The sequence below is a fragment of the Callithrix jacchus genome, chromosome 17, assembly GCF_049354715.1.
Source record: "Callithrix jacchus isolate 240 chromosome 17, calJac240_pri, whole genome shotgun sequence".
Classification (NCBI taxonomy): Eukaryota; Metazoa; Chordata; class Mammalia; order Primates; family Cebidae; genus Callithrix; species Callithrix jacchus.
The window spans coordinates 70,329,458-70,342,240 of NC_133518.1; the positions used below are offsets into that span (position 1 = coordinate 70,329,458).

Here is a 12,783-nt window from a genome sequence, read left to right on the forward strand (position 1 = left end):
TTATTTATTAATTGCACACTTGCAATCATATGATATGTACAATTTTGCAACCTATTTTTTGTTAAATGTGACATTCTATCATAAGTGTTTTCCTGTGCAGTCTGAATTTTGATAGAAAGCCTTTTCAGTCTCCTTCCCCTTTTAAGTGAAGTTGTTCATATTGATCTTTTTTCCTCTGTGGCTTCTTTCTTTGATTTTAAGTTTAGAAAGCTTCCCTACGTAGAGATCAAATAAACATTCACTAAGTTGAATCTATTTTTAAAATACTTCATTTTTTACATTTGCATCTAATACTCTGGCATTTGATTGTTCTTTAAAAGCCTTTTGACTACAAAGAATTACATAAAATGTTAACAGTGGTTCTCCCTGGGTGGCGAGATTATTCATAATTATTTTTTCATGTATTGCTTTTATGAGTGAAAAAGTACATGTTGTTTAAACCACGAAGGACTACGCTCTTGCCCATAGAACGAGCCCGGGGCAGCTCTGGAAGAGATGGGGGCATGGAATGTGGAGAATCTAGCTGACGGCGGATTCTTCCTGGACCTCAGCTTCCTCATGGTAACAAGAAGGATGGACTGTAGGGTCCTTTCTGGCCTCAAAGACATTCTGTCAGGTTTAGGTCCAACTTGATAGTGTCGACCTAAAATAATCAAAAAGGTCAGAATCTAGTTTAAAGAGTTTGATTAAGTGCAAAGGTTAAAAGTGAGCCTGCCCAGAAAGCATAGATTCCAAAAACAGAAGTCAGTATTCCCAAGTGTAGAAATTTGAGATTGTTCAGACAGACAAAGTTGAGGGAAGTTTAACAGGATTTCAGGATGCTTCTCCGTAAGGCTTCATGCGTGGTTACAGTGATCTGATTAGGCAAGGTGGTCTTTTGGAATGGTGGGGGAGGTATATTTAACATTCCACACTGCAGATGTAACTGACCGTCATTGGGTCTCGGACTGAGCTCTCTGGTCTGAGTTAGGTACAGACACTAAAGGAGGCCGTTAATCTACAACAAAGATCAGTGATTAGAAATGGCATTTACAATGAGGAAGTCGAGAACAGTGGGGAAGAGAGTGAAGCATAATTGCAAGCATGCAAGTTAGACGTGATCCAGTCTCCAAGGCCTAACTTCCTCCTTGGCATAATAAATTTAGGGGTCCTGAAATTTTTATTTTTATTTAAAAACAGGTGGCCATTCCTTGGCTGAAGTAGTACATTCCCAGCCTAATTAAATACTACACCATTTTAGAAAGCAGCGAGAAGGCTGTGGACAGAGTGAATGCCAAAGGGTTAGGTGGGGTGGTGGTGGGGGGGTGAGGGCATTGCCTGGTTGGGGCGGTAGAGCAGAAGGCTTTCAAGGGATAATATGGGTAAGGTATTTGAAATAGTGCCCGACACCTGGTAGGCACCAAATCAGTGCTGTTTTTGCCCACCCTGTCCCTTCCTTGCCTCTTGACCCCATCATGCCACCTTCTCCACCTTCCCTCCCTTCTCTCTCTCTCCTCCCTTAGTCTCCCTGATCCTCTCCACTTCTCTTGCACTGTCTCCTCTTCTCTCCTTCCCTTAACCTCTCTCCTCTCCCTCCTTTTCCCTCCTACCTGGAAGTGTTGGTTCTAGATAAAATCTGTGCCTTTTGTTGATCATAGCTTGCCACCTGCTGTGACTGAGCTTTGCCCCAGGGGCCTTCCTGCTGCCTGGAAGGTACCCAGTCTCCTCCCCAGGTAAGGCCCACTAAGCCTCGGAGCTCCGCCCTGGCTATGCTTTCTCCCAGCGTTCCCTAACATCATCGCTAGGTGTCGCTGTGTTGCCTGTTTGACCACTTTGGTCGCTTGGTACAGACATATTTTGTGTACTTGTTGAAACAATATCAATCTCCGTTTACCAGTCTCCAAGCTCCATGAGGATGGGGACTTGTCTGGTTTTCTTCCCTTGTATCCCCTGCACCCAGCATGGTGTCTGAAATTAATGGGTGCTCAATAAATATGTTCAATAAAAAGATTCTAACCTACACCAGGGCAAATATAAATTAGCAAGAAGTGCAGGCTTTGGGGACACTCTGATTTAGGTTTGAACTGCTGACTGTAGATGGAAGCATGACTTAGGTAATTCATTTATGCTCTTTGGGCCTTAATTTCATCATCTGTAAAATGGGAATAATGTGCACCTCTCTTGTGAGCTGTAATAAGGATTAAATGAGATCTTCTATCAAATACCCATCTACTCAATTTCCTTCTAAATTTCATTTGCATGGCATTACAGGACTTGTGAATTAGTGTATATTTCAAGGCCTAAGACTTAAGATAATTCATGATTTCATGGGTAATGGAATTTTATACATCTACATAAAGACCTAGCACTGGCCATCAGTAGACCCGAATCCTGCAAGTTCTGCCTTAGCTAGTTATTGACATTTGCTCCAGGGGCCTTCTTTCTGCCTGGAAGGCTCTCCAACCTCCACCCCAGGTAAGACCCACCCGGGGACCATACCTGGTTGTAGGATGCAAGGTGAACATGACTGAGTCTCATGCGCGTTAATCTGCAAGGCGAAGAGTTTGAGTAGGGTTAAATGCATCACGCAGGCGGCACCCTTACGGCTTTGGCTCTATCTGCTGCATGGCTGTAGTATTATTTGTTTGCTATTCTTTCTTCAAAAGCTTATTTATTTATGTTTTGGAGACGGGGTTGTGCGCCATCACCCGGGCTGAAATGCAGTGGCATGATCATGGCTCGGTGCAGTCTTGACCTCCTGAGCTCAACCGATCCTCTTGCTTCAGCCTCCTGAGTAACTAGGACTACAGGTACAGCCACCGTGCCCAGCTAATTTTTTATTTTTTGTAGAGACAGGATCTCACTATGTTCCACAAGCTGGTCTCAAACTCTTGGGCTCCAGAAATGCTCCCTTCTCAGCTTCCCAGTGTGCTGAGATTACAGGTGGAAACCACTCTGTCCAGCCTGAATGTTTTACCCTAAAAGACAACTTCATATCACTATAGTAAATATCACAAGTAGAAGGTAACAACAACAAAACCCAGTAGAACGAAAACAAGACAGTGTTATAAAATTCTTGCCAGATGTTACTACCTGCCAAGGCTCAGAGTCTGAGGCCTCTTCACAGTTTGTGTAGAAGGGAAATTAGCGCATGCCGGAGAGATGGTAGCCACTTAATGGCACTGCAGTGAGACATTCTGCACTAGCTCAGGACCATGAGGGTTGAAGAGGGCATGAGTGATTCAGTGTCGTTTGCTTTCGTGTGTATCCCTGGTACCCACTTCTCACTTCGGGAAGCACTGGATTTGATCATAGACCTGGAAGGAACTTCACCTGCCATCATTTTGTAGATGGATGAGCTGAGCCAGGTGTGGAGGTGACTGCTCATGCCCTTGACCCAGCCATGTGGAGGCCTGTGCCCTCGATTCTCAACACAGGAGTTGAAAGACAGGCAGATAGATATGCAGGAGGTGAAAAATAGGTAAGTACGTAGGTAGATAGACATAGATATGTGGGAGAAAGAAAGAGAGAGAGAGACAGACAGACAGACAGAGGCCTGTGCCTGACTATGCTTGTGTAGCGTCACGGAAACCAGCCGAGACAGGGAGAGTGCCAGCAGCGTGGCCGCAGGACCCCAGCCATGACCTGTTCACATGCAAACCACCTTTGTGTACTGTAGTCAGTACTTTTATTTTAAGCTCAGTTCTAATATATCTGTGCATGTTTTTGGACTGGCCTTCTGCTGGCCAGTCACATTTCTTCAGAACAGAGTATGTCACTTATAAGTAGACTCTGGTCCCTTCAAAACCCTCCGGCTCCTCCGGAACACTTTTCTTGCTCTGTTTGATCCACAAGCAAAATGAGGCTGCACCTTCACATTGGTCAGAAGAGGTAACACTTGGGACAAATGCGTCTAGAAGCACAAAGGGGTTTGGGGTGCAGGTTATACTTTTTGAGTTTTCATAAACTACACAGATATAAGTGGACAACAGAGAAAATGTTGAGTTCAACCTGGAGATTGGGCCAGGCGCAGTGACTCATGCCTGCAATCCTAGCACTTTGGGAGGCTCAGGTGGGAGGATCGCTTGAGCCCAGGAGTTCAAGACTAGCCCAGGAGTTCAAGACAAGGCAACATAGATTTTGTCTCTACAAATTTTTCTTTTAATTACCTGGGCGTGGTGGCACACACCTGTAGTTCAGCTGCTCAAGAGGCCAAGGAAGGACAATTCCCTTGAGTCTGGGTGGTCAAGGCTACAGTGAGTGGTGATTGTACCAGTGCACTTCAGTCTGGGGGACAGAGCAGGACCCTGTCTCAAACAAACAGAGAGAGTATACTAAAGGGGTTAAAACAAAATGAAATACAGTGTTTTAAGTCCTGGTCCTCCTCCTCTTGACTCCCTGCCACCCTTAACCAAACAAAAATTATTGTATAAATTATATATAGAGAACAAAACTAGGCCTTAAGGTGTTAGAATTGTTTTGTTCCTCTCCATCTGTGGACTTAATTCCACAGTCCTTCCTTCAACACTGAACATCTACTCCAGCCCCCAGTCCCGCCCACCGCATTGCCAATCCCTTGGCCAAGCAGCTTGGCCAAGAATTAATTGGAGTTACCTCTAGTTGTGTCAAAGATGCTGTATTTATGCATCTATCAGCAGCCCACTCTCCCCGAGACTCAGCTGCTTAAAATAACAAGCATTTATGATTGCATATGAGTCTGTGGGTCAGTTGGGTGGTTCTTGGCCTGGTCGGGCTCACTCATGTGTCTGCAGTTAGCTGAATACTGGATGAAAAGCACTGTTGCGTCTGCTCTTCCCAGCCCTGATTTGCGAAGCCTGCTGTGCTTCTCAGCGGGGTTTGGTCTTCCTGAGCACCTTCCCTGTGTCTTCTCCCTGCACCCTGGGTGGGGCTGTCTGTCACGATTCTCTCAATGGAAGGTTGAGGCTGGGAGACTTGTCATGGATCATATGGATTGCAGGTGAGTCCTTTGTGTTGCAGTGCACTGCAGTGTACCCTTCTAACCACAGCTGCTTCGGCTTTCCTCCACCTCTTACCACACACAGCGTCGGGAATGCCTTCTAGCTGTTCATCTCTCTGAGTGGGTGGTAAGCTTTTGAGAGCAAAGAACACATTGCCTTTCCCCTGCTTTATCACCAGCATTATGAACAGTAGGTGTTCAGTAAATATTTGATGACTGAGATAAATGAGTGAATGGAATGTATTGATGAAACCAGGAATGAGGCAGAATGAGGTCTTGACCCCTCAAGAGTAAAATAACTGGAATTTCCCTTATTAATTTTTATCCTGTCACTTTAAGCCCTATTGAATCCAAAAGGATGTACGGACATGGTCTGGAGGGCCTAGTTCTTAACAGTCCCAATGTTTGCCTAAATTTTCCTAACGCTAGCCAGGTGTGGTGGCACGTGCCTGCAGTCCCAGCTACTCAGGAGGATGAGGTGGAAGAAGCACCTGAGCCCGGGGTAGGGGGTCGCGGCTGCAGTGAGTTGTGATTGTGCCACTGCTCTCCAGCCTGGGTGACAGAGTGAGATCCTATATTTATTTATTTATGTATGTATAAATAAATATACATGTATATACATATATATTTATTTATTTAATATATATGCATGTATATTTATTTATTTATATTCCCAATTCATTGCAGCAGATACTACAGGTTTGCCTGTGGTTGCAAATGTTTGACTTCCCCAAAAGGCAGCTGTAAATTGGAAAGCAAGTGTATTCCAGTAATCATGGGGAGGGATTCCTGGTTCTGGTTTATTTTTCCACTTGGTTTACCAGACTTAGATTCCTGATGTCTCACAGCCCACCGTCAGTTGATGCTCAGTCCCCCAGAACCACACTTGTTCTCTGTGACCTTGAGAAAGTTACTTGATGCCAGGGAACACTGTGAACCACAGCCTGTATCTCCCTGTGAGTACGTGAGCAGCTGTTTCCAAGATTAGAATAGAGGTGGTAGGGATGGTGGGAGATTCCTGGCCTCCTTTCTACAAAGTGTCAGTAGGAGAATTGGATTAATGGGTATTTATCTCATAACCTGTCCTGCTGGCATAGAATAAGAATTGTACAGGTACAGCTGCATAGCCTTGATATCTACAGCTATTCTTTTGTGAGGGAGGAGGGTATTGGAATTCTAATCATTGCGCAGAGCAGTGGCTCTCAGCCCCAGCTGCACATCAAGTCACCAGGGAGCTTTAAAATGTACAGATGCCTGTTCCCATCACAGAAGTGTCAGTTTCATTGGCCTGGGGTGTGGTCTGGGACTCAGGATTTTTAAATCTCCCAGGTAACTCGTTTGCAGCCAAAGTTGAGCACATTTATTTAGTTTATCCATTCTCTCTCAGGAAAAGGACGATAAGAATCTGTTAGAATTATTTGAATTTTGTGGTTGTTAGAGCATATAGGTCTATGTGCTGAATAGCAGATTCACCAGGGGATGAAGATAAATGTCTCCAACATGTTCTGCTTCAGCTTGGCTGCCCCACCTTTCGTTATCACCCGCTACTCTGTCTCATCAAACTGTCTTGAGAATAATTGTGAGAAAAAGTAGCAAATGCGCTAACACTTGAATTTGCAAGATGCTCTTTACTGCATTCTCTCATTTGCTCCTCACACCAGGAAGTCATCTAAGAAACAAGCTTTATCTCAGTTGAAAGTCCAGAGGGGGAAGCTGACAGGCTCAGCTAAGATCAAGTGCCCACCCTGGCTCCATCAACGGCTCCTGTGAGATGGACATAGGTGCCTGGTCTGACCTCCTCTGCTGCAGCGACCACAGGCAGACCCTCACTTCTGTCGGGAGGACTGATATTAACAAGTCAGGGTTATTCTCGTCCCTTGTAGGAAAGCCTATGGGAGACTGAGCCGTCACTAGAGCGTGTTTGCTGAATAGAGATGCAGAGAAAAGGAGCTTGGGGGCCAGAGGCCAGCTTGGTTGCAGGGAGGCGGGAGTGCAAACTATTCAGCAGCTGGGCCCTGTGCTCTCCCTTTGCTCCTCTCCTGGCATCCACTCAGGTTCTTGTCTTTCCTTTGTGATTCTACCTTGCACCTGTTGCAGTTCATCAAGACACAGTTTATTTTACCATAGCTGCATCTCAATGTCCTTTGAAGACTTTCTAGGGTCCTTTTCATGCTTTCGGGTAGATTTCTCTTCTGCCTATGATGCTGTCGATAGGTTGATTCTTGCAAGTTTCCAGGGGTAGTGCTTTTTGACCTTACACCAAATTCTGGCACTTCCCTAGTCACAGGCAGTGGTATTCCAAGTGAAAACAACTGTTTGAAATGGCTTGGGGCTGATACACATCACATCAGGAGTAAGCTCAGTGTTTGAATCAGAATCAAAACACAAGTCTTCTGAATTTTAATTACATGCTTTTTGTCTTCTGCCCAAGTGACTGGACTTTTTTCTTTTCCACGGTTTCTTTTGTAGGGGTTCAGCTGTTGCAAAAATAATTGGTAATAATGTCAAGAAACTTCAGAAGTTTGCCTCCACAGTCAAGATGTGGGTCTTTGAAGAAACAGTTAACGGCAGAAAACTGACAGACATCATAAATAATGACCACGAAAATGTAAAATATCTTCCTGGACATAAGCTGCCAGAAAATGTGGTAAGACTTTGGGGTGAAATGTACATTGGTTCATTCTGCAGGTTATGCTTGGCTGAGCAGCAGCTGGGACTTGGACCCGGGAAAGCTGCTTCCCTTTCCCCAGTTCCTTTCCACTACCAGTTGGCTGGTTGGGTTTGGTTTTCCTGACTCCGAAAATGGTTTTCCTGTTAATTTGCTAAGGATGCCTTAACAAAGTGCCAGACTGGGTGCCTTAAACAAGAGAAATGTATCTTTTATAATTCTGGAGGTTTTGAGTGTAAGATCAAGGTGTCGATAGGGTTGATTTCTTCTGAGGCCTCTCTCCTTGGCTTGTAGATAGCATTTCTGTATTTTCATATGGTCTTCCCTGTGATCCTGTCTCTGTCATAATCCCCTCTTATAAAGAGCAGTGGTGTTGGATAAAGACCCACCCCAATGACATATTAAGTTAATTACCTGTTTAAAGACACCATTTCTAGATATAGTCACATTCTGAGGTACAGCCCATAACAGGCTTCCTCCTGGGCAAAGTGCCAGCCAGGTGTGGAGCTAACAAACTTGCCTTAGGGTGTTCATGCTCCCCAAGTAGCTCCTGATGTACCCTCTCCAAGTGCATGAGATCAGCTCGCCAGGACAGCTAATGCACTGGTCTGTCATTAAAATCAGGGTCAAGGCCTAAATTACAGAAGGAGATAGAAGAAAATGGGAAAAGGTAAGACTGACAGTTTAAATTCAAGCTTAGTAGGTCTGGGAGAGAAAAATACAGGTTATTGCCTGACCTCCTTCTATTGACTTGTGGGGGAAGAAAGAAATGGGCTTGGGGAGTGAAAAGGGTGTTCCCTGCTGCTTGTCTGAGTGGAATTTATGAACCTTTTCTGTTATCAGAGTCACCCCTTTGTGGCTTTCTATCATAATCTCTTTGAAAACCAGACAGTTGTGGCTGTCTGATTCCTATGGTTAACCCAGGAAGTTTACCTCCTTTTTTATTGAAATACCCTTTACTGCATATGTTCACTCACCAAACCTTATGAGCACGCACCATGCATGCAAAGCACAGCGTTGAGTGCTGGGGACAGAAAGAGGAATAAGACAGTGTTGCTTTCCTCAGGGAACTGAGCAGGGGAGACCGATCTCTAAATCAATAAATGTGGGGAAGTTTTAGTTACAGTATTTGTTAGCATCAAGCCCTGTGCTAAGCAATACATACAGTCTCATTTAATGTCTTCAATAACCCTCTTAGGTTGATACTACTGGTTTTCCTATTAGGATGATGATTTTGATTACATAGTGGAGGAAACCAAGACCCAGAGAGGCTAATGAACTTGTCCAGGGTCACACAGCTAAGGGTGATGTTTCAGATCGATTCCTGGTGGACTCATCCCTGAGCATGCTGAATCTGTTGCCTTCCAGACAAGGATGACTTTCTCCTCTGGACTAGAGTGAGCCAGCATTTCCCTACAGTTAGTCTTGGAGCAGTTGGTGGGGGCGGAAGAATGTTTAGAGTTGTGAGCTTAGAAGTTAAGTTGTACAAATATGCTGGAGAGAATAAAAGAGGCAGCTGTTTCCACCAAAATGGAAAGGCCTCTGGGGTCATCTCTAATCCGTTCTTGGGGCAGATCATTCTTTTGAGCTTTGCTTTTCTCATTTTTATCAGAATTGGTTGCCCTTTCCCTTGGGTAAACTACATGCCTCATTGTTAAATTCCTCCCACGATGCCTGGCGCCAGTCCCTTGTGTACCTGTCTGTCTGCCTCCACCTGCCCCCAGTGTGTGACCTTGCTTTCTGCTTCTTCATTCACCCCCAGTCCCTAACACAGTGCTTCTACAGTGAATACTGGAGGAATGTTGGGGGAAGTGAATCTGCTGAGTGGTTCTGTGAAGGTGGAGCCTGTGCTGTGAACAGGGAGAGTGGGAGGGAAGGAATCCATATAGAGGAGTCGAGGGAGCTTGGCCCCCACACGACTGACTCCACCACCCACCCCTGGTCACCAGGTGTGGACAGAGGCAGGAGAGAAGGGAGGAAAAATTCACTCCCAGAACCCTGCTGATGTCTATTAGAGCTCTTGAACTTATTTCTCGTGTTTAAGTGGAATTTTTGACCAATGTGTCCCCAGTCCCTCACCCTCCAGCCTCAGGTAACCACCTAAAAGGCCAGTTTTTAATTATTGTTTTTCTTTCCAGTTTAATCAGGAGAGGTTTGTTGCATTTCCATCAACACTAGCTCCCTGTTTATGCTGTCAGTTGATGTGCTGACTTCAAACTGAGCCTTTTCAGCGAGAGGCTCCCAAACTGCTGCCCACCTGACCCTTTCCCAGGTCCACTGTCATCACGTGGCCATTCCCACATAGGAGCCTTCTGTTACAGTGACTTCACCATGTCATTGCCTGCTCACTAAAAGCTGAGCCCATCTGAGTTTGCAGTTTCCCTTGAGATCTGAATAAAAAGAATGCTCATAATTTTCTGTAGTCTGGGTACAGTGGCTCACACCTGTAATCCCAGCTCTTTGGTAGGCTCAGGTGGGCGGCTCATTTGAGGTCGGGAGTTCAAGACCAGCCTGGCCAACATGGCAAAACCTTGTCTCTATTGAAAATACAAAAATTAGCCGGGCATGGTGGCACGCACCTGTAGTCCCAGCTATACTCGGGAGGCTAAGGTAGAATTGCTTAAACCCAGGAGACAGAGGTTGCAGTGAGCTAAGATTGCACCACTGCACTCCAGCCTGGGCAACAGCAAGACTCCATCTCAAAAAAAAAAATGCTCACTATTTTCTGTAATTGCAAAATTGATTGTTGATTCTGTTTTCTAGCTCTATTTCCGGAGTCTGTGTTTGGAGCTTATCGAGGTAGAGGGCTCTTTTACTTCCCTGTTCCAGCTTCAGCCAGCCTGGGGGTAACCAGGATTTAGATTTCAGCGCCCCCATGAAATACAGTTGCCATCGCCTCTCATCTTCTGCCTGCTTTTTAAAAAACTGCTTCACCGAGATACAATCCACAGACCATACAATTCAGTGGCTTTTTAAATATATTTACATAGCTGTGCAGCCATCACCATAGTAAATTTCAACACATTTTCATCACCTTGAAATCTTGTACTCTTTCTTAGTCACCTCCTGTTTTCCCCAATTGTCCTACAGCCCTGCATAACCACTAATCTACTTGCTATCTCTGTAATTTACCTATTCTCAATAGTTCATATAAATTGCATCTTAAGTTTTTGGTCTTCTGTGACTGGCTTCTTTCACTCCCTTTAATGTTGTCAGGCTTCATCCATGTTGGCACACATATTCGTTTCTTTTTATGGCTGGATACTATCCTGTTGTATAGATGTCCCACATTTTCTTTACCCATTCATCTGCGTGCGGTCATTGGAGTTGCTTCCACTCTTTGGGTATTATGAATAATACCTTTATGTACAATGCGAACCTTTATATACAACATTTTGTATGAACATATGTTCTCAGTTCTTTCGTGTGTATACCTATGAGTGGCTATACCTTTTTTTTTTGAGACGGAGTCTTGCCCTGTTGCCCAGGCTGAAATGCAATGGTGTGATCTCAGCTCACTGCAATCTCCACCTCCTGGGTTCCAGCGATTCTCCTGCCTCAGCCTCACGGGTAGCTGGGGCTACAGGTGCATGCCACCGGCTAATTTTGAATTTTTAGTAGAGATGGGGTTTCACCATGTTGGCCAGGCTGATCTTAAACTTGTGACCTCAGGTGATCCATCCACCTTGGCCTCCCAAAGGGATTATAGGTGTGAGCCACATTCCCAGCCCGATATAATTTTTGAGGAACTGCCAGACTGTTTTACAAAGTGGCTGTACCATTTTGCATTCCTATCAACAGTGTATAAAGGTTCCATTTTCTTCACCAGCACTTGCTGTTATCTGACTTTTTAATCCCAGTGGGAATCTAATTCATGATTTGCTTTTCAATTGCCTGATGGCTAACCAGTTGAGCATCTTGTGCTTATTGTCATTTGTATATCTTTGGAGAAATGTGTATTTAAATCCTTTGTCCATTTAAAAAATGGATTGTCTTTTTATTATTGAGTAATACAAATTCTTTATATAGTCTAGATTCAGGTCTCCTTTCTCCACAAGTGTTTTCTCATGTTCTGTGGGTTTTCTTTTTACTTGCTTTATGCTATCCTTTGAAGCACAGACGTTTTTAATGATGAAGTCCAGTGTTTACCTTTTGACTCTCCCACGAAGTCTTTGATTATAGTTTCTTGCATAGGTCTGTATTCACTAATGTCTCCTCAGCACCTGGAATAGTGCCTGGCATTATTTGTGGTCTGAATAAATGCCAAGGATAGTAGAAGTGGTGAGGAAGAACAAACCAGGGTGAAGAGTTTTGTTTCAGTGCTTTAGGTGGTATCACATGGGAAATAAGGTTAGGTCAAGACTTTTAAAAAATTAAGCATTTACATTTGGGTACTAGGGGTGAGGTAATATCTATTAATATTTGCTGAAAGCATTCTTAAAATTAAAATATTAGTTTAGTGGGAATCCTCAGTATTAACTCCTCCCTGGGTTTAACTCTTTGATTTCATTAGATGAGTAGTTTTCCCTGGTGATCTTCAAATTTTAGTATTCTTCAGATCGCTGGAAGAGCTTCCCAGGGATCTGTGGGCCCGCTCCTATAGTTTCTGATTCAGTAGGTTTCAGGTGAGGTCCCCGTATGTACATTTCTCACAAGTTCCCAGGTAGTGGGGATGCAGCTGGTTCAGGAGCCATGCTTTGGGAATCATGGGTGTACATAATAAATTGATATTATTGGTGGTGTACTGGGGAATCCAGGCGGTGGATAGCTGTTTTTCCAGAAGCAGCCTCACTTACCAACAGTGGCATGTTTACATAAGCATCATCAGATAGGGTCATGTTTCTGCACGTAGAGCCAAGTGAATTTCACCTAAGATCTTGGCTGAAAGTGAGATGAGAAGAACAGAGGGGGATTACAATATTTTTGAGTCTCTGCTACATCCCAGGTCCCACACTGCTATGTGTTTTACTCCTGGTGTTGTGTTGAATCTGAGTGCACATCCCCCAGAGAATGTAGGTGAGGTGCCACGGCGTCCGGTTAGCTGACTGGCAGTAGAGCTTGGCCATGATGCTTTGCACACCCACAGCACCTGGACCATTGTTAAACCACGCCATTCTCGTTAGGTACCAGAATTGTTTCAGCATGCAGAGTCATACAG

The 12,783-nt window shown here is 44.5% G+C and overlaps 1 protein-coding gene across 1 annotated transcript in view; it reads left to right on the top strand.

Annotated features, from left to right (window-relative positions):
* Positions 1-12,783, top strand: part of GPD1L (glycerol-3-phosphate dehydrogenase 1 like) — a 62,149-nt gene that overhangs the window by 12,723 nt on the left and 36,643 nt on the right. Inside the window, exon 2 of the mRNA XM_008983957.5 lies at positions 7,427-7,604. Within this exon, the coding sequence (XP_008982205.3) occupies positions 7,427-7,604 (178 nt within the window). The remainder of the gene's footprint in view (positions 1-7,426; positions 7,605-12,783) is intronic.